The sequence below is a fragment of the Nicotiana sylvestris genome, chromosome 2 (genome assembly GCF_000393655.2).
Source record: "Nicotiana sylvestris chromosome 2, ASM39365v2, whole genome shotgun sequence".
NCBI lineage: Eukaryota > Viridiplantae > Streptophyta > Magnoliopsida > Solanales > Solanaceae > Nicotiana > Nicotiana sylvestris.
The window spans coordinates 34,202,118-34,224,708 of record NC_091058.1 but is presented as its reverse complement, the minus strand read 5'-3'; the positions used below and the strand labels follow the sequence as shown (position 1 = coordinate 34,224,708).

Here is a 22,591-nt window from a genome sequence, read left to right as displayed (position 1 = left end):
ACCCTTTTTTTTCACTTTCATTTTCCATGGCAAGACAAACTATTTTCCTTTTTCTATTTTTTTGAAAACGAGACAGAACAACGATTCTTTTTTTTTTCTATTTTTCTTTTGATTTTAATAAAACAAACTAGTAAGACATTTTCTCAAAATTTCGGCAAAGTTTTGACAGTATTTGGGCATTGGTTTTTTTCAAAAATAAATAATTAATTCCCTAACTGCTATTTTTTTCTTTTCCTTTTTTTTCAACGTTCCCGAGATTCAAAAACCGGTCAACATGCGGGTTCGAAACAAATAAATGCACAGCACAAATAGGATGCATTAGGATGGTCTTTTCATTTCAGGTTGCTAGCCCTAGATGGACCCAACCCCTGTGTTGAGTCCCCTAAGTCAAATGCAACATGATGCAAATAATCGTTCCTACTAGGGATCCAGCATGAAGTCATGTTATTCTATGTTCAAAACCTATGTCGGTGTTCTAGACTGTGTATCCGAGCGGACAACTCGAATCTAGGAGGGGCAACTTTCCGGGAACCAAAGGGCCATCCGGCTTAGTAACTTGTCCGGCCTCTTTCTTATTTCAAGGTATGACACTAACAGAATAGGGAGTCTCGACCAGTAAGAACATCCCCGGAGGTAAGAAGAGAAAGGTTTCGGCACAATTTATATACAGTTCAGATAATATCAAAGGGGTAAAAGCAGCATTTAGCACATTAGGCTCAAACATGTAAAAATCAGATAAAACCAAATATAACAATATATCTAAGCTCGAATTTCTAACCCTGAACCAGTGGTTCTGGGTTAAACAATCCCCAGCAGAGTCGCCAGAGCTATCACACCTCCTTTTTTCGCCCCCGCGAGGGTATAAGGAGTTTTTCCAATTAAAGGACAATCAAAACGGGATTTGTTTATTTGTTTCAGAGTCGCCACTTGGGAGATTTAGGGTGTCCCAAGTCACCAATTTAATCCCGAATCGAGGAAAAGAATGACTCTGTATTACAGTCCGCGAACCAGAAATCCGGATAAGGAATTCTATTAACCCGGGAGAAGGTGTTAGGCATTTCCGAGTTCCGTGGTTCTAGCACGGTCGCTCAACTGTCATATTCGGCTTGTTTATATGATTTTATACAATTATGAGCTCATGTGCAAATTTTAACTCTTAACCGCTTTTGTCATTATTATTATTTTTTTAGAATTGCAACGTCGTAAAAATGCGTTTCGAACCACACCGCAATCAATGCACCCATAGTTGTTGATACGTTTTGACTCCGTTGAGATTTGGATTTGAGCCGCATAAATGCGCACCCGAGTTTAGGGATGTAGTATTATTAAAATCGTGCCTAAAGAATCTAACGCTTTATTACTTTGGAGAAGGCCGTGAAATTTGCGAAACGGCTCATCTAGAAATCTAAGTATTCAATTAAACATTTATTGAGGACCCCGCAAATGGTGCGTTTTATTGGGCGAGACTCATCTCATTTTTATTTAAAAGGATAAACCTATAGTGACTACATTTTTTCTATTAAGTTTAGTCTCTAAAATAAAGAAAGAAAATCCTAATTAATTAGGAGCTTTCAAAAAAATTAAGAAAACGTAACATACTAATTGCTAGACTAAGACAAATATTAATGGAAAGAATTTTACTAAAAAAAGAAAGAAAATTCTAAATTATAAATAAAATAAGAAATTCGACAACTAATATTCAAAAGAAATCAAATATAGCTAGATTGAAGCTCGCATTGTTATATAAAAAAAACTATTGGAATTAATTATTCATAACCATTTGAAACTAGATTTAACCATAATTACTAAAGCTTATTAGAAAGTTTATTAAACTTAAACATTATCTAGTCTTGTTTGGCTTTAACTAAATTTAACTATCCATTCATGATTAACCTACTGTTGACCATATTAAAACCTTCATAGCTAGTGAATTAACCCATTTTGCCAAGCTGATTCACTAAAGACCAACTTATGTTATTTTTCTCTTATTCCAATTATTAAACAGTAATACATGAAATAGCCTAAATACAATCAGTAAAAGAAACAAAGAAAAAGCGAAATTAAAACTTCAAAGTTCCATTCTTCATGTATTCGTGCTTTCACATTTTTCAGCTTGCAATAACTAGTATTACAGTCGTGTACCTGGTATTTGAATACAACGAAAGGAAGAATAAGATCAGCAGCAGTAGAAACAGCGCACCAACAACAAATAACCAGCAGTCAGAAAACCCAGCAGTAGACTTGAAAACCAAACAGAAATTCCAGCAACCACTCAATAAAGCAATAACAAAGGACCAACAGTAAACTCAAGAAGCCAATTGAAAATCCCGGAAGCAAACAGGAGGCAGAGATCACACTCAGGAATACACAGAAATAATATTCGGATATTTTAGGAATCTTCTTCCTCAAGATTAAAAGTATTTTTTTATCTCCTCTTTAGTTCTGAAATTTTTATCTCCCCCAAAATTCCCCCAAAAATCCCCTCCCCAAATTCTTCCAAAATCTCCTCCCCCTTAATTCACAAAGCAAGACCCAATCTTCTTCCACTATGTGCACCCTTTAACTTTTATTATTACCCATACTTTTACTTTAGTAAAAGTAGTCAACGTGGGGCCCCCGTGTTCCCTCCTTTTGAAAAGTAGTCAAAGTGGGCCCCCATGTTCCCTTTTTTTGAAAAGTAGTCAAAGTGGGCCCCCTTGTTCTTTCTTTTTGAAAAGAAGACATCATTATCCACCTTTTCCTTTTTGTTTTTATCATTACGTCTTGTCCCCCACCATAATTAAATAATCTGTAATTGGTTAATTCACGTATTACCCCTAAAACTACTGCTACTACCCTAATTCAAAATCTGTTATAACTTCAAAAATCTGTCCAAATAACAATTATCGCACATTTAAATAGCAATTAACTATAAATCACACAATTTAGACGTTAAATGCTAAAAATGCAACGTACATTATTTTTATGATTTTGTAAAACAAACTTAAATAAATACTAAATGCAAATGCGACATATTTTTGTAATTTTTTATTAATTTAACCAATAAACACGCACAGACAGAAATACAAATAATTATCAAAAATGCCACAAAAATTCTAAAATTGCACACAAAGAAAAATTGTTTTATTTTGGATTTTTTGGGAATAATTCTCTCATAGGGCAAAAATCACGTGCTTACAGCTGCCCCTCTTTGCCCGAAGACACGAAGGATTTTCGTGCAAAGATAAAGTGAGCGATTTTTGCCCATCCGAATACTCCGTGTGAAGGATTTTTTGAAAAAGATTTAATCGAACCTTTTCTTCAAAGGTTTCCTACATATCCCTGGCTAAAGGGGAATCAGGTTAATGTAGTTCGGGAAGTTTTGGTAGCTGGGACTACCATGGGACTGCAATGTTACTGCTGTTGCATGTTATTACCACTGCTTACCGATCTCCTTGTTACACCGTGCTTAAAAGAAAACAAGAAGCTAGGCTAGACTACGGATCATAAGATCTCATCTATCTTCAACTTGTTCTTGTTGCCTTGCTTTCTTGTCGGCTTGTGTTTCTTCCGGTGCTTTTCTTCCGAGAATTTGGGGATGACACTGGCCTTTTGCTTTTCTGAATACCAGTTTTCATCATTTTGTTCGGTCTACTGGGGATATGGCCTCCTTCATTAAGCTTTTCGGTGGTTCCTCTGGGGATACAACTTTCTTCATCAGATTAGTTATGTTGGGCATAATTTAATGTTCACAGGCCGCTTCTTTCAAGATGCGTCTTTCTTCCTTTTGACTCATGCGCTTGAACTTGTGCTGGGACCTCTTGTTGCAACCTTCTGCTTCCCGGTGCTGGGAATTTTTATTGTTTTCTGTTGGGAATTCCTGTTGTAACCTTCTGCCTTCCGGAGGGGTTACTGATTTCAAGACCTGAAGTATAAGACTGAAAAGTATTCCTCTCGTTATACATGTGGGCGTCTGAAACATGAAATGTAAAGACTAAAAAGTATTCCTCCCGTTATACAGGTGGGCGCCTGATACATAAAATGTAAAGACTGAAAAGTATTCCTCTCGTTATGTAGGTGGGCGCCTGAGACATGAAATGTAAAGACTGAAAAGTATTCCTCTCGTTATACAGGTGGGCGCCTGATTTCAACAAACAACTCTGAAAATAAAATGTCATTCCTTTCTTTAGGCTGGCGAGATTTCAACAACTTTTAAAAATAAAACGTCTTTCCTCTCTTCAGGCGGGCTCCTGACTTCAACAAACAACTTTGAAAAATAAAACGTCTTTCCTCTCTTCAGGCGGGCTCCTGACTTCAACAAACAACTCTGAAAATAAAATGTCATTCCTTTCTTTAGGCTGGCGAGATTTCAACAACTTTTAAAAATAAAACGCCTTTCCTCTCTTCAGGCGGGCTCCTAACTTCAACAACTTTGAAAATAAAATGTCATTCCTTTCTTTAGGCTAGCGAGATTTCAACAAGTTTTAAAAATAAAACGTCTTTCCTCTCTTCAGGCGGGCTCCTGACCTCAACAACAACTTTGAAAAATAAAACGTCATTCCTTTCTTTAGGTTGGCGAGATTTAAACAACTTTAAAAATAAAACTCCTTTCCTCTCTTCAGGCGGGCTCCTGACCTCAACAACAACTTTGAAAAATAAAACGCCATTCCTTTCTTTAGGTTGGCGAGATTTAAACAACTTTAAAAATAAAACGCCTTTCCTCTCTTCAGGCGGGCTCCTGACCTCAACAACAATGACTTGAATATGCCTTTCCAAAGCATCGGCAATCTCATTATGAATCCTGGGAATATGTCTAAATTCTAACGACTTGAATCATTGACAAAGATCATGCAGACACTATCAGTACGATATGAGCTTCAAGTCCCGAGTCTCCCATTATCCTTGAATCTGGTGAACCAACAAATCTGAATCTCCCATAACCATTATTCCTGGATTCCCATGTCTACAGCTAACCTCAAACCCATAATGCATGCTTCGTACTCAGCCATGTTGTTGGTGCAATAAACTCGAAGCTGGGCTGTCACAGGGTAGTGTTGCCCTGTTTCAAAAATGAGTACCGCCCCTATTCCGACACCTTTCATGTTAACAGCTCCATCAAAGAAGAGCTTCCAACCTAGATTTTCATCATGGTCAACCTCATCAACATACATTATTTCTTCATCAGGAAAATAAGTTCTTAATGGCTCATATTCTTCATCTACTGGATTCTCGGCCAAATGGTCGGCCAAGGCTTGAGCTTTCATCGTGGTCCGAGTCACAGAGATGATGTCAAACTCTGTGAGTAAAATTTGCCACTTTGCAAGTCTTCATGTGGGCATAGGCTTCTGAAAGATATACTTTAGAGGATCCATACGCGAAATGAGGTAAGTAGTGTAGGACGAAAGATAATGCTTCAACTTTGTGCCACCGAAGTCAGGGCGCAACATGTCCTCTCAAGCATAGTGTACTTAACCTCATAGGGAGTGAACTTCTTACTGAGATAATAGATTGCTTTCTCCTTCTTTCCCATGATGTCATGTTGACCCAATACACAACCAAAAGAATTATCCAAGATTGTCAAGTAGAGAATTAAATGTCTCTCAGGCTCTTGTGGGACCAGCACAGGTGGGTTTGACAGGTACCTCTTAATCTTATCAAATGCTTCTTAACACTTATCAGTCCACTTGACTACAATATTCTTCTTCAGCAGCTTAAAGATGGGCTCACAGGTTGTCGTGAGCTTAGCAATAAACTTGCTAATGTAATTTAACCTTCCAAGCAAACTCATCACTTCAGTTTTGTTCTTTGGCAGCGGTAACTCTTGGATGGCTTTGATCTTTGACGGATCTAGCTCAATACCGCGTCTACTAACCACGAATCCCAGCAGTTTCCCAGAGGGGACACCAAATGCACATTTAGTTGGATTGAGTTTGAGGTTGTATCTGCGGAGCCTTTGGAAAAACTTCCTCAAGTCCTTGACATGGTCAGACTGCTTCTTTGACTTTATGATCACATCATCTACATAAACCTCAATCTCCTTATGTATCATATCATGAAATATGGTAGTCATCTTCCTCATATAAGTTGCCCCAGCATTCTTCAAAACAAATGGCATTACCCGGTAGCAATAGGTTCCTCATGGCATGATGAACGTTGTCTTTTCTGCATCTTCCTCATCCATCAAGATCTAGTGATATCCCGCGTACCAATCCACAAAAGACCCAATCTCATGCTTGCCACAATTATCGATCAGAATGTGAATGTTTGGCAATGGAAAATCATCCTTTGGGCCCACTTTGTTAAGATCACGGTAATCGACACATACCCTGTCTTACCATCCTTCTTTGATACTGGCACAACATTAGCTAACCAAGTGGGATATCGAGTGACCCGAATGACCTTTGCATCAAGTTGTTTTGTGATTTCTTCTTTGATCTTCACACTCATATCAGTCTTGAACTTTCTTAACTTTTGCTTGATATGAGGGAATGCTGGATCAGTTGCAATTTAAGAACTACCAAATCAGTGCTCAAGCCCGGCATATTGTCATACGACTATGCAAAGACATCTTTGTACTCAAACAATGCTTTGATTATTTCTTCCTTTTGTGATTCCAGATGCACACTTATCTTGGTTTCCCTAACATTATCCTGGTCTCCTAAATTGATTGCTTCAGCTTCATTCAAATTAGTCTTTGGTTTTTCTTCAAATTGTTTTAGCTCTTTACTGATTTCCTCAAATGCTGCTTCTTCACATATTCTGTTTCATCATCATACTCCACTTCTTGGATTATTATTTCAGAATTAGATTGGCTTTTAAGACTTGCCAGGAAATTTCTTATGCATGTCATGTCATTAGAACCAGCATAAAAAGAATTGTACAAAACAAAATGAAACCCTATGAATAACGAAGAACAGAAAGTTGTTTTTCATTGAAAATAAAAGGATAGAAGGGTTTGAACATCAAAACAAGTGAAAAATAAAAATTTAGATTACAACCCTGGAATAACCCAAATAACATAAAGGAAAACAAAGCAAACTACCAAAACTCCTTCCGGGTGGGGAGAGGAGTAGCTTCCCAATTGATAAGCTTCACATTTGGCACAATGAGTTGCACATCTGCATTACTAGAACTTTCCCCAATTTCTACCATATTAACCCCATCGAACAGTCTCTGGAACCTCTTGATCATCTCTTCATCAACAACGACTATAGGTTTCGGAACTGATGATATTGGACGTTTTGCGGCCCCTAGCTTGACAAAAGACTTGGAGATGTGTGGAATAGGTTTGGGTAGTGACCATACCTTCTGTTTCTGTTTTTAGCCATTTTCACGTCCTTCTCCTTAGGCGTGAATCCCAAACCAAATGTGCCAAAATTTTCACGTGGGCACACTGGATGCACAATACCCTATAGAAATGAACCCAAACCTTTACCCGACATAAAACCATTCTTCAACATTTTATTTGCAACCATGACGGATGTTGAGGATAGCCCCGGACCTGGAATACATTCCCCCTTACAAATCTTCTCAACAGACATTGTTCGAAGTTTGGTAGGCCCAAGGTCCTTTATCATCTTCAGCTTCAATAAAGGGAACAGACAGGTCATTATAAACAGATATGTCCTCGTCACCGTGCACTACTTTTTCTTGCCCGTCCCATTCGAACTTTACCATTTGATGCAGAGAAGATGGAACTGCCTTAGCCATGTGTATCCAAGGTCTGCCCAACAACAAATTGTAGGAGACAACCACATCTAACACTTGAAACTCCATAGTGAACTTTATTGGCCCTATCGACAATTCGATCATTATATCACCGACGGAATCTTTTCCTCCCCCATCAAAGCCTCGAACACATACACTGTTCATGGGAATTCTTTCAGTACTAATTTTTAACTTTTGTAAAGTAGAAAAAGGATAAATATTTGCACTAGAACCGTTATCAACCAATACCCTCGAGACAACTAACTCCTCTCACTTCACCATAAGATAAAGAGCTCGATTGTGTTCTGTACACTCCATAGGAAGCTCATCATTTGAGAAGGTGATCCTATTTGCTTCGAAGATCTTGTTAGCAATCTTTTCCAAGTGATTCATGTGATCTTATCAGGAACATGTGCCTCGTTCAAAATCTTCATTAGGGCTTTGAAGTGGTCACCTAAATGTATCAGTTAAGACAAAAGAGATATTTGAGCCGGTGTTTTCCTTAATTACTCCACAATGGAATAGTCTTGCACTTTCATCTTTTTCAGGAACTTTTCAACCTCTTCTTCGGTGACCGGCTTCTTCACTGGCCTTTGACTATCCTTTAACGACTTGGCCTTTCTTAATTCTTCCATGTAAAACACCTCCCAGAAAGAGTCAGTCCTTCAGTTTCATTGACTTCTTCCCCTATTTATTTCCTTTTATATGTCACTATCACCCGTTTGTAATTCTATGGGACAGCCTTTGTATCAACTATTGGCAAATGGGTTACTAGTTTAATAACAACAGGGGTAATACGGGCTTCTTCCACGACTATGATAGGCTTTTTTTGGATCCTTGGCATGACCACCTTCAGTTTTTCTTAATGTGCTCCCACATCATTCGGAAGCCCTTTTACTACCAACGCAGGTGGCTTCACGTTGAGCATGCTTAGCTTCTCCGTCACCCCTTCAACTGTCAAGGGAGTCACTTTTGTAGAATCTGGAGCCTTAACTGGATTACTTTCACTAGCATGAATCATCATGACGGACTTAGAAGAATTCTTGGGTTCTCCATCTTTACGAACTATTTCGATCATATGTGTCTCTGCATGGACTGGCAAAGGATTTTGGTTGATATTTGGCGCTTCCGGGCTCTGGACTACAATTTCATTTGTATCAATAAGCTCTTGGACCGATCTCTTTAAATGCCAACACTTCTCTGGGTTGTGCCCTGTGGCATCAAAATAGTATGTGCATCTGAGTGAATAATCAAGGTTCTTTGGAGGGAGATTTGGTATCTTTGACTCAATCGGCCTCAAGACGTCCAACTGCCTCAACCTTTGAAACAAACTGGTATAGGAATCTCCAAGCGGGGTGAAGTTTGTTTTTGTTTCTACCTTTCTCTTCTATAATCCGGCCTTGGCTGAAAGCTTGGACCAGTAGAGTTTCAGTATGGTTGTGAGGGTGGATAAGGATTTTGTGGAGTTGGAGCATGCCATTGCGGATAAAGAGGGGGTTGAGCATATGACTGCGCATGGTGGACATAATATTGGTGTGGTTTGACTGAGTATTGAGGTTCTTGTGGTGGGAAATAATGTTGGGGTGGATTATATGGAGCTTGAGTGTAGGCTCGAGGTTCGGATCGAGGCTGAGTGTACTGGTGAGGTGAAACCCTTGGTCAACGCCATGGTTCAAATTCAACCATAGCGATATCATCCCTTTTTTTCTTCCCCGACAAACTTCATGTGCCATTCTAGATTGCCTGCGTAGTTGCTTTTATGGCGGAATAGCTCATGATCCTGCTTGACTTTAGTCCTTCTTCCACCATCTCTACCAACTTTACCATATCATTAAGAGGTTTGCCCATGGCTGATATCAAGTGGCCAAAGTAAGTAGGCTCTTGTGCCTGAAGAAAGTACTTGACCATTTCGTCTTCTTCCATCGGAGGATTGACCCAAGCAGCTTGTTCTCCCCATCTGAGTCCGTATTCCCTAAAGCATTCATTAGACTTCTTTTATATCTTGGTCAAAGATAGGCGATCCGGGACAATATCGATATTATACTGAAAATGTCGAGCAAAGGGCTGAGCCATATCGTCTCATGTATACCACTTGCTAGCATCTTGACGCGTATACCATTCGAGGGTTGCCCCATTCAAACTCTGACTGAAATAGGCCATTAAAAGCTCGTCATTCCTACGAGAACCTCTCATCTTACTGCAATAACTTCTCAAATGGGCCACGGGATCTCCATGTCCATCATACAAATCAAATTTTGGCATCTTGAACCAGCGGGCAGTTTGACATCAGGGAACAAGCACAAGTCCTTGTAAGACACACTTACTTGGTTTCCTATCCCTTGCATGTTCCTTAAAGATTGCTCTAAACTCTTCACCTTCCTGAATATGTCATCTTTCTCCACATTCTTAGTGGGCTTCTCAATTTCAACATGAGGCTCAAAGTGATGGGTATAGCTATAAGGATCTGAGACCTTGAAAGTTGGTTCGGGAGCATATGATTGGGCATCAGGGATTTTGAATGTGGGTTCACTAGAAGATCGATGGATAGCAGCTTGTAGAGGGGCTACAAGAATAGGAGTGGATTTTAGAGTGGGATATGAGGCTGTTTTGGCTGGTGGAGCAGGGAAAGGTTGGGAAGAGGTGCCAGGGTAGTTGTGATAAAGGGTAAAGCCTGGAGCATATTATGGGGAAAAATCAGCAGTGGTGGGAATCTGGCCTTGTGATAGTGGTGGGATGGTAACAGGGTTTTCAGTGTAGTTAGTGGGAAATGAGGGTGGAGGATGCCCACTGATCCAAGCTTGATACATATCTGTCATCTGCTGTTTCAACCTTTGAACCTTTTTCATTTAACTCAAATTCTAATTCCACAATCTCTCTTGATGGATCAACAACACCTGTATCCAATTCTTTGCTAGTCATGGATGTCTTGCTCTTTGACCTAGTATTGTATGGATGACTTGCCAGAGTGCCAACAAACTAACAACCTTCCTGTTGTTGATAGTGAAACAAAGCCAAAAGGAGCAAAACAAAGCCAACATGTTAGTGTTAGGGCATTTATTAGATAATAATATCACATTGTGTACAATGCACCTAGCAACAATTAACGGTTCCAAAATGGCTTTGAGGGTCATAAGGTCATATGACATCATCCCAATTTGCTCATTTCAATTTTCTCCACCCTTTTCTTTTGCTTAATCAGTCTTTCCTCGCACCCTACAAATCCGTCTCTTTTTCTTTAACTTTAAAAATGATTCGATCGAACCCGATGTAGGTTGCATATGTATTCATATTTCACATGAATCAGACCAAGCGTAGTTCCAGAAAATTGGTGAAAAGGTAAATTAAATAAAAATCTTTTTGGAATTTTCATTTAATTTTTTTTTTCGATTTTCAAAATACAAAATGAGAAGTACGATAATATAAGACTAACAGACTCGACTACACTACGACGGACTTTGACACTATCTATAGGATTCAGTACTACCAGACTAGAAGATAATGACAACATAAACAAACTCAAAAAATATAAAAAGAATCCTCAAGTAGCTCCTAGATATGATGCCCCCGCTTGGGATGGTCCTGGGCTGTCCGTCATGCTCAAACTCTACAACATGCCTTGTAAAGATACACAGATGCTGGGAATAAAGACCCTGGCATGTGCCCTCGACTCATGAAGGCCGACCCTAAACAAATACTGGCTATGCTGCTCCACGTTTGTTGTTAATCCCGCTAACTGAGACCTTATCAACTCAAGCTTACCCCAAGGATCCTGATCCGAAGTCTCCTCAAAATCATCTGTCTGAACTGCCTGACCCCTAAGTTGTGCCGACAATGGGGTGCTAACCCCTGGTGGGATGGACTGCAACCAAATCAAATACTCCTGAGTACACTCAGGTCATCCAATGTCCTTTACTAATGTATTTTTCTTCATCCTCTTTGCATTGTTCCAGTATTGAATGTACTTGATTTCGTCGGGCACCTTTCTACTAAAATTCATGATGTGCCTTCGAAGATTCAAAGTCCTATCAACTGTTGCCTTTCTACTCCTCTTGTCTCCTGCCCAACTGTCGCATCACCCTAATGGGAGTGTACGACCCGACACACTTAAGTCCTATCAACACCAAGAAAGGCTGCATGCGACATCCTACCAAAATCTCATCTAAAGGTAGCCAAAGGTAAGCCCACAAAACATTCCCATTTGTCCTCAAACCAAGGAACTCAATCCAAGCTATGACGCCTACTAGGTATGTAACCTTAAGAGATTTCATCCTATGCTCAATGCATTCCACTCGATCCCTCAAGGCACGATCGATGGGACAAAGTAAGGAAGCGGTGTGTAAATGCTCCATCATCCACAATTGCAGCAAAAGGTTACTTCCCTCAAAATATCTGACACCTCCCTTAACCTCACTCAGGGCTCGATACAACTCTGCTAAGATCATTGGCACAACGGTAATGGTTCTGTGCCGCTTCTCATGAAATAGTGTCATCACCACTGATTGTAGATGGGTGCTAATGTGTCTCTCATCTAAAGAAAACACCAATAATCCCAACAAAGCAAGGCTGAAAGCTTCGAGTCAGCGTCTTTGCCACTTTGCCTTGGTTGTGCTAAACTCATCCCAAAAGATGTCAAAACTATCCCGTGGTCCAAATCTAGCAAAAAAATAATCCAAGGATATTCAGGACTGCTCGAGGCATCCTAAATGCTTATTGTCTTTCAAGCCCAAGTCGCTGAGAAATCTTTTCCTAGAGTGATCTCAAGGAAGTATCATGTCTTTACCTATGCAGTTTAGGCGAGTGAAACCAGACATTTCTGCCAAGGTAGGAGTCATCTCACACTTCCCAAATCTGAAAACCATGTTTTGCGGGTCCCAATAGGTCAACATCGCCTCCACTAAATTCGGGCGAGGTGTGATATCAAGAAGCGAAATGAGGGTGCCCAACTTATTCATTAGCTCGTGTTGTTCTAACAATGAAAATATTTTCCACAACCTGACCAACTTCCTCGAAATTTTCACTACCATCAACACTTTGGATCGAATTAGTGGGTCCATACCTGAATAAAGAAAACACAGTTAGTGACTCAAGACACTATGCGACGCCACAACACTTCCTAGTGGACAGATGCAAGACACGATTGGACTATTTTTTACAAAATGTCCTAAGTGGATGAGAGTGGCTATTAGTGCAAACTCGACAAAGTGGACCCCCTAATGCATGAAATATACCCTATTTACGGCATACACAGCTTCAAAATCCCAACAATCATGGCCTTAAAAATTACTTTGCAGAAATGACCCATTTTGCAAAAGTGGTCGATATGGCCAAATGTGGCTAGGGATGCAAACACGACAAGGACGAGCCTTAAAGGAACGGTACACTTAGTTTTATACTAAAATTCTAAGACATGGATCACTGGACCACTTTCGCGAAAATGACCCCATTTTGCAAGAATGACCGACGTGGCCAAAGTGGCTAGACATGCAAGATTTGGCTACGACCCCCGAAGCCAAGAACCTAAGACTCACTAGGAAGACCGGACCCTATGTGGGTTGACTACGTATCGCGCCCCGAAAGACGAGAATCAGGTATGCGTAGTTCGAGAATATGGGACATGGGAGAAAGCTTTTAAAAAATGCAACTAATTTGGAAAAACTATATTTTTGTCTTTTTGAAAAAATGATGAAAAATGTAAAATCTTTTTGGATTTTCTTTTTTTCCATTTTTGATTTTTGGAAAATGATGGGAAAGTGCAAAATCTTTTTGGATTTTTCATTTTTCGTATTTTTGGCTTCTTTTTTTTGTGAAAAAGTTGAATAAGAAGAAAAATAATTGTGTCTTACTTGCTTCATTTTATACCTCGCCCTCTTTCCCAAATATCAGTCCGCCAAATGACCTTTCTACCCTCAAAGATACAACATGTATCACATAAGGATGATTGAATGTCCTTTTGGGCCATGGGTCAATTTTGACATAATTTGGATAGGCCTCCTATAAAGGGACACGGTGCCTGGGACCAAGCCCTGCTAGGTAAATGACATGATGCAAATAAGCATGATCTAAAGGTTGACCTACGTTTGGGATTCACTAACAAGGCAATTCGGGGGAGCATATGGTCGATGGTGGCTGCTCAAGTTTTCCACCCACTCCATACGTCTGACGGCTTTCCCTCCTAAAATAAGTGTGACTCAACAAAGAGTTTGTGTACACAACGCGTACTAAGATACTTGTTGCAAAAAGAATTGACTCGAGGTTATATAAATGATGACAGTTATAAAGCAGTAACACATAAAGAAAAAAACTGTAAACACACAAACAACTAGTAAATAATAAAACAACACAAAAATAAAAATCAAATATAGCAAATACTAAAAATAAATAAAAATCTCAACCAAATATTTTAAAAAGCCAACAAGATCACAGTATTAGCTCGAACCTGCAAAGTTCACCAGCAGAGTCGCCAGGCTGTCACACCCCTTGTAAAGCTCAAAAGGGTTTTCAATTTTGAAAGTGACAAAGTAATTTGTGTTTCGAAGGATTATTGAGAGTCGCCACCTGACATTTGATTTCGGTGTGTCAGGTCACCATTTTTAAAATAATAATTTATTTTCAAAACGTGTTTGACTCTTAAACCAGTTGCACCAGAAAATCAGGGTAAGGGGGTTCATTTGACTTGGGGAGAAGATGTGGCACTCCCCAAATCCCGTGAAAGTCACGGTTGCGTACCCGATCTAGTTGGCTTTTAAAATATCCAAAATTAAGGTAAAAACACACAAAAAGAAAATAGACACAAAAGGTTCGAGGTTGTCCCTGCCTAAGACAAACAAATGAAAATAGAAACAAAATAAGATGTTACACCATGCTTCCTTCACAAGCTCGTCACGGCCTCCAAAATATTTACAAAGTACTTCGGGGAATTCCCCGGATAATACAATCGACTAAAGGGACAACCTCTTACCTTAACAAAATTAACATATAAACGTCCTAATGGTTTGCCTACCTAAATGTGGTCGGTCTAAGAATGCTCCTAGCTGGGTAAACGAATAATAAAACTATAAAGTATAGTAATGAAGATTTACGATCCAAATTATCATTATTTTTAATGCCTCAAACCTTCGGCTAATTTCGCCATCCAATTTGATTAAATCACCAAACCACAAAAAAAACAAATATCACATCTAACAAATGTCTAGCAAATATTGCGTTATCAATGACCAAACGCATAAGAAAGGGAAACAAGATAGACAAAGACAAAATAAAGGAACATATATAAAGATAACATTAAATATCTAGATCAATGCATCATCCTAACACGCATAAGAGGAAACGAGCAGAATGCATACACGAGTCGTTTAAGACATAAGCGTCTACTGTACCATTTTTATAGATATCGTTCCTACATAAAATTGGTAAAACTCATTTAAGCTAACCCATATTATCTTAACAATGAATGTGGGTGGAACTGCAATGCAAAGGCAAGCCAGACTCCTTCCAAATACGCAAACTACTCTAAAAGGACAAAAATAAACCCAAAATGTCCGATCGAAGAAAACAGACCTACATACTTATGAAATAGTTAAGCTAATACCAAATGACACAACTAGCTTAGACAACATTCAGGAAACGTGCTTGTTACTTTCGATACAAATTGATGGATCCAAGCAGTGGTAAAGCAAATTCATGGAAATATAATGATTTTATCTTGCATTAAAAGTCTATAAAGGTTATTGAAAAAAAATCTATCTATGTTTTAGAGTTTAGACTGAAAAAGGAATCTCAAACCAACATGCTGTAATTTTCTTAGTGAATTGGCTTCAAATGTTCAAAACGAATCCAACATCATAACTATATAAATTTGCGAACCAGAACACACTTTCAAGCTCATTTTGACTAAAAACAAAAATAGCAGAAAAGATTTAAGCAAGAACAAACCAATTGACACGATCATCACCAAAGAGAAACATATTAATAAATCCGTAATCATCACTAATTAATCCATCTTCTAATGGCTCAGTTAAGGCTCAATTCGTAAGCGAGATAAAGAGAAAAAGGAAAGAATTGAACCTGTTGAGTAAGTTCTTCCACTATATGAAAATTCAACAAATAAAGAGATTTCAACTCCCAAAATTTGAAACGAGAACAGCAACGCAATCGAGCAGAAACCGCAAGCTAAGCCACGAACCTCGAACGGAAACTCAAATCGGCACCGAAATTTCGAATCCAAACTCGTACTTCAATCAAATTCTATCTTTTAAAACGAAAATTGAAATTGGAAAGAAGAAGAAACATATGTTTATTTTTTTGTGTTTTTCTGAGATTTAAATTAAACTAAAAAAAACTGAAACAAAATGAAATCCAAAGATGAAAAGTGCTAAACTGAATTTGTTTTCGTTTGTCTTTTTCTGGTTGTTCCAAGAAGACCAAAATCAGAGAAGGAGATTGATGATTTTCCAAACCCTCCTTTTTCGTCCCCCATCTTTGTCCGTGACCTCTCTTTATTGTTCCCCAAATAATGCTTAACTTTTCTATTGTCTTCCACGCACTCTTTTTTTCCCAAAAATCCTCCCTTCCTTTCAAAGTCTTGTCCCCATTATCTATTCTTCTTGCTTGGAGGAAGTTGCAAGAAATCCAAAAAGATGTGTGGTCCCCTTTTATAAAACTGGCGTATGCTTATATAAAAATAAAAATGTGTAGAGTGTTGATGAAGTGAGGCAAATGAAGATAAAACAATTAAAAGTGCACCGTGTGTATTGTGTATGTCTAAAATAAAAATAATTTATGGAAAAATAAAGTAAGTGGAGTGTGTCATTGTAGATTGAAAAGTAAAAAGGATTTGATTGTAGTATGCCATGTGAGTTGGTTAATTGATCATTTCCTTCTCTTTTTATTTTTAGACAAAATAGCTAAGTAAAATACTACTACTTATCTAAAGTTTTAAAAGAAAGATTAACGTTGCTATATTGAAGAAAATATAAAATATTACTCAATGTTTACTGCATATGTACAACTTAAAATCAAAATAAATAAAACTATGTAATTTTATTTTTTTTTTAAAAACTTGCTTACTATCGTTTTTTTTTTCAATTTTATGAAAAGTAAGAAAAATTAAAAGTTGATAGTCAAAACCAATTAGCTAAAATAAAGGAAAATATTTTTGTAGTTTTTATTTTTAAGACAAAATAAAGCAAAAAAGTTTAAAATATTCAAAATAGTACTGTTAGACCTAAAACTAATATCTAAACACTAAAAGACATAAAATTTCGGGGAGGATCAAAAATTACATATCTACAAATACAATACAAGTTTTTTTTCTGCCTTTATCACTCTTTATGGTATTAAGAGCCCTACTGCTCCAATGAGCTTGATCCTAATTTTTTTTTCTAACCCACCCACACACAAATGGCTCCAAGTTCTCCAACTGTTGTCAATGCTGATAACACCTCCGGTTCAAAGACTGTTGTCCAGTTCAATCCCGTTGCTCAACTTCCCAAGTTCAATCCCGTTGCTCAACTTCCCATCAAACTTACTGGTAGCCATAACTTTTCACTATGGAAGACTCAGGTGTCCATGCTTATGCGTGGGCACAATCTCTTTGGTCACCTTGATGGATCGAAACCAGCCCTCTCTTAGACTATCTCTGCAAATAACCAAGAAGTATCCAATCCTGATTTTCTTGCTTGGTTTCAGCAAGATCAGCTCATACAAAATGTTGTCTCGCCATTTGTAGATTCAACAATTGCTAGTACAATTGCTTCAGCTTTGGCAGATTTTTCTAAGCATGATTGGCCTAAATTGGGTCATGCTAGAGTCTACAATAGAGCTTCTGAAATGCTGCAAAAGGGGGGAGGCGGGGGAAGGCAGAAGAAATGGTGGAACTCCATCCCAACTTGTGTATGGTGGACTATTTGAGAGAAATGCCAGATGTTTTGAAGACAATAGCAACTCTATACAGACAATTAAGATGAATTGTATACGGTCTTTGTATTTTTGGTGTAAAGGAAAATACGTAGAAGATACTGAATCTTTAATGGATTTTCTAGAAGCCTTGTAGTAACCTTGTAAGAAGAACAAAGTTCTATTTTGCTTAATCTACTTTGTAGATATGGTGCCCAGCTTTTCCTTAAGGCTGATGAATATATTGTTACCATTCTCAACAACAAAAAAATCATGAAAACTTTGCGCTTATGTGCTCGCTATACATGGAAGATACTGACATACGGCAAACGTGTAACAGAATGAAGTCCATTACTGCCAAACAAGCCTGAAAAGTTATCAAAATCTTATGCACTACCATATTAATAACAACTTCAATAGAGAATTAGATCACACGGAAGAGTTAGAAATTGTCACAGTTTACATTCTTCCACCCACCTTGAGTTTATCAGGTATTTCACCTTTAAAACTTTAGTTCAATCAGCTACACGAACAAGACAGCCAGATACCATAAAACTATAGCATGTCCAGTTTGTTAAGGAACTAACAAGTAAATGAGTCTATTAAACTTGCAAGCAATCCCCCTCAAGCACCCCCCCAAATCAACAAACTCAGTTTATATACAAGTAGCATCATGGGATAAACAGTAATAAACCTGTGATTCAATAAGCTCCAAAGAACAACTTAAGCCTTCAATCCCATTCACCAATTTGCTATAATCTACAGAAAAAGAAAACATATCAAAATCAGAGCTCAAGCAACGTCTTAGTCCCACATAAATCTGAACTTTCCAAAACTAACAGGAATCCTCAGCACCTTCAACATATTCCCTTGAAAGCCCCTCAATTTCATCTGTTATTTTTGCATTTTTAGCCTCCTCTGTGCTAAGCTCATTCTTCAAATATTCCCAAAATTCATCTGAAGTTGCAAAAACGAGGTTTAAATGGAAGATAAAGCTCCCTCCAAAGATATATGTGTGTGTATAATAAAGCTCCTGCCAAACATATGTGGGTGTGTCATACATAGACACCCACACACGCACATGGAGGAAAAAAAAGATATAAAAGCTTTTCTTCTACCTATATCCTGATCAAACGAGAAGCTAACTTCTAAGGCATCATACAATATCTGTTCTACTTTACTCTGCAAAAGCATACACAAAGAACAAACACGACATTGACAGAAAAATATAGTGAACATTTCAGGCCATCAAAGGAAAAAAAAATCAAATTAAAAAAGAACCTCTCTTGGTCCCAATTTATTCATTCATTGTCCCTTATCGAGTCAATTTGATCATTTTCGGAGCTCACGTGTTTGGTATGGTTAAAAATGTCTTGTTTGATGAAATCATTTTTCATAGTTTGGTTATCTTAGGGGCAGCCCGGTGCACAAGGCATCCCGCGTTCACGCAGGGTCCGGGTTTGGTTATCTTAAATAGAAAATGATTTCTTCAATGAAAATAATTTCCACATAAAAGTGGAAAATGGCTTATTTAGCTTATGACAAAAGTCATTTTCCTTTCCAAATAACCCAACTCGTACTCCATGTTACTTGTTTCAATAACTCTTAGACATTGTTTTCAACCTTTACTACTCAAAAATATATCCAACTAACACTGGAAAATAATCCAAAACATTTTCCTCAACCAAACGCACAATGGAAAACAGTTAACTTATTTTCCTTTAAGTTATATACACTAACAATGTAAAGGAATTTTTACACCACCTGTATATTTAACCTATTGTAATAGGTTAATCACCTTTTATGCTAGTTTAGTAATCAATATTTGTTAATAGAATTACATGCAATGTCCTTTTAAGTGACATGTAATCACTGTCAAAGCTTAAATTCTTTAGTTATTTTGGGTGTGCTTGGCATGGAGGAAATATTCTTCAAAAAATATTCCAAATTTTCTCGTGTTTGATTGGTCAGAATATTTTCTATAGGAAAACAAGTTCCTTAAAAATCAGGAAAATAACTTCCCTAGTGAGAGCAGCAGGGGCGGACCTAGAGTAGAGAATGCGGGTTTCCGGGAACCTAGTAACTTTTGCATAGACCCTGCTTTTATATTAAGAAATTCATTAAATATTTGTAAATATCTAACCGTGAACCCAGTTATTATTACATATTAATCTAAAATTACGGTAGGAACGCATAAGCCTCAAATCGTGGATTCGCCTCTGAAGAGCGGGGAAGACAAGTTATATAAGTGGCATTCCACATTGATTATCTCTTCCCCACCCCCCACCCCAACGCATCACACTTCACCCTTGAACACCCAACCCCTCCTCCTACTGCCACACCCCTGCCCCCAAACCCCTCACCAAAAATAGGACCCACCCCCACCCCCACCCCCACCCCCACCCCCGACCTCCACCTCTAGCCCCCACACTAGACCTATAGTGTTTGCCTAAATTATATATAAATGCTCTTGGCAGAATATTTTCTTCTTACTTACCAAACACTAGAAAATAAGAAAATAAGTAAGAAACCGCTTTAAACATTTTCTTCGTACCAAACACACCCTTAGAAGCTACAATAACTGCAAATACTAATATATCAAAATGATAAACGAGTATGCTCAACTAGTCAATTTAACATGACCAACTTCTGGAGCTAAATCACACAAATGTTAATACAATACATTCATTTTTAACTAGAATTTGAATATTTACAAACTATCCATAAAGCAGTGAAAAATAAAAACAGAGTGCTATAAAGTTCGAGAATCTCCAAAATTCTCTTCTTCTTCTTTTTTTTTTTTTTTTGGTACCTCAAACTGAAGTGTAGAATCTTCGAGTAATTTCTTCAACTCTAAACCGCATGACTCTGGATCTTCAATACAGCTTCTTTGAATATCTCTAAGCTCTTGAATATTACTATTATAACCGTAATATTCAAAACAAAAAAACAAATATCATTAAATAAGCACAAATAATTTACTGTAGCTTGAAATTGAGAATTTAAAAAATAAGAAACCTGCGAAGAGAATCAACATCATTGTGACTTGGATTTTCCTTTTTTTGACTCGAATTGGTAGCTGACACTGATTTCTTTTTCTTTCTTTTTTTCCTTTTTTTTGGCCGGGGGTGGGGTGGGGGGGGGGGGGTTGATATGGAGGAAGAAGAAAAATAGAAAATGGAGATGGATCAGTAAGTCGGGCACATTTATAAGCCCACGACTTTTGGGCCCAACATGCTCTCTTTGCGAAGAAGAAATCACACCATGTAGCTTTGAGCACTCCTATACAATATCTAATTTTTAAAATTGGTTAGTCGCCTAAAATTAATTGCATTCACTAGCCAAAATAATATATAAAATATTTAATATATATATATATATATATATATATATTATCGGTTATTATTTTGGGAGCGACTAAAAATATACATTTCTCTTTTTAACCTTACAAGGCATCGCAGTTGGTAATTTGCTCACAAAATCGAGAATATAACAACAACAACCAAAAGTACTGTTTTTGAAAAGTACTTCTCAAAATAAGTTGATTATATAAGCTTGGCCAAACATGTTATACATCGCATTTGTTAAATGTGTTTTACAAATCACTCGTCGCCAAATGCGAAATCGAAAAGAATGGAATATTGTTTCGTTAAGTTGGATGCGTCAAAACTATTTTTGACGGATAGCTATGTTAAATAGGTCATCTGTCTGATTAAGATTTCTATCCGAACTAGTGCCTTAAGCAGGAAGGAAAATAAAATTATGTGGTATGGTTCGTATATAAGAGCAAGTTTACTTTTAAAAGTTATTTTTTGCCATTATTAAGGAGATATAAAATAGTTCATGAAATGAGTTTGTAAATCGCGTTCGTGAAATGCACATTTTATCCTCTCGTGAATGCGTTTTACATATCGCATTTTTCAAAACACGTTACAATTCGCATTCAATTTACAAATCACATTCGTTAAGTGCGTTTTACAAATCGCATTTAGCATATTCAAGGAATACGTTTTGCAAATTGCATCCTGCTCACGCTTTGAACCAAGAACCTCTTGCATACCATTAAAAATGTGCACTATCTCAATTAAAAGCATAAGTTGTTAGAAAAAGTAGATTTTTTGTTACAACAATTACTACACTTCAGTGCAAAATAAATTGGATTCGGTTATACGAATCTGAACCAACCTTAATTTTTCATTTAAATTAATCTCAAACCAATAGTATACGTAAAAGCTAAGAAGTCAAATGGATCAGTGGCTGAAAATTCCATATAGAAACTAGGTGGTTAGAACCTAAATCGCCGGTAAAAATGGCGAAAGGAGTTAAGAAGGCTGCAGTCGAGGACCTGTCCGCGGCGAGGCTTGTGTTTTTTTTAATTGAAGTTATAGTTCGTTGGTACAAAGAGTGACGGTAAATACTTACCCATATCGGATGTTTACACCAAACTATATTAATTCACTATGGCTAATTAATTGAATTAGATGAGAATGCATATAATTTACCATAGTTAAATGATTGAAGTCTATATGCAAAACGCATGTCATGTATCTATTGATTTGGTGTAAATATCCGGTGCGGATAAGTTTTTTCCAAGAGTGACTATTGTTAAACTGACGCACAAACAAAACAGAGGAGTTCAGTACTTTAGTTCACTTTGCAGCCCATTTAGAAAAAAATAACATATCCGACTGGTTAATTTGTAAAGATTCTAACTCAAAGTATAAGCAAGCCCAGGCGTTCCTTCACATACAATATACCGGCCCAAATTCTATCGCCCGTGCCCCGAATCATAGCAGTGAGATTCTGCTCATTATTGTAGCAAATATAGCCTTACAAACTTATCTTTATTTCTAATATACCTTCTCTTTATAAATTCCTATAACTAAAGCATCGTTTCTCACATTCTGTATAATTTTTTTTGCAACTCCAACGCCGACGCCATTAACCGACGAAGTACAGTCTCCTGTGAATATTCAATAGCTTTATTACTTTCTTTACTAAAGTTCCATTA

General features: G+C 37.6%; 1 protein-coding gene across 5 annotated transcripts; it reads right to left on the bottom strand.

Moving 5' to 3' along the window:
* Window positions 1-1,968: 1,968 nt before the first annotated feature.
* LOC104246888 (uncharacterized) lies at window positions 1,969-20,701 on the bottom strand. Of its 5 annotated transcripts, XR_716088.2 has the most exons (5): window positions 18,699-18,858; window positions 18,436-18,537; window positions 18,275-18,339; window positions 12,467-12,742; window positions 1,969-2,142 (listed from the first exon to the last, which is right to left on the bottom strand). XR_716088.2 is itself a non-coding variant. In XM_009802785.2 (4 exons), exons 1-4 carry the CDS (start codon window positions 18,817-18,819, stop codon window positions 2,032-2,034), a joined length of 399 nt encoding a protein of 132 aa, XP_009801087.1. In that variant the 5' UTR covers window positions 18,820-18,898; the 3' UTR covers window positions 1,969-2,031. The 5 variants fall into 5 exon arrangements, 3 of the variants coding, with proteins under 3 accessions (XP_009801087.1, XP_070023496.1, XP_009801088.1); XM_009802785.2 differs by lacking the exon at window positions 12,467-12,742 and having other exon boundaries at window positions 18,699-18,898; XM_070167395.1 differs by lacking the exon at window positions 1,969-2,142 and having other exon boundaries at window positions 11,108-12,742.
* Between the last annotated feature and the right edge of the window lie 1,890 nt (window positions 20,702-22,591).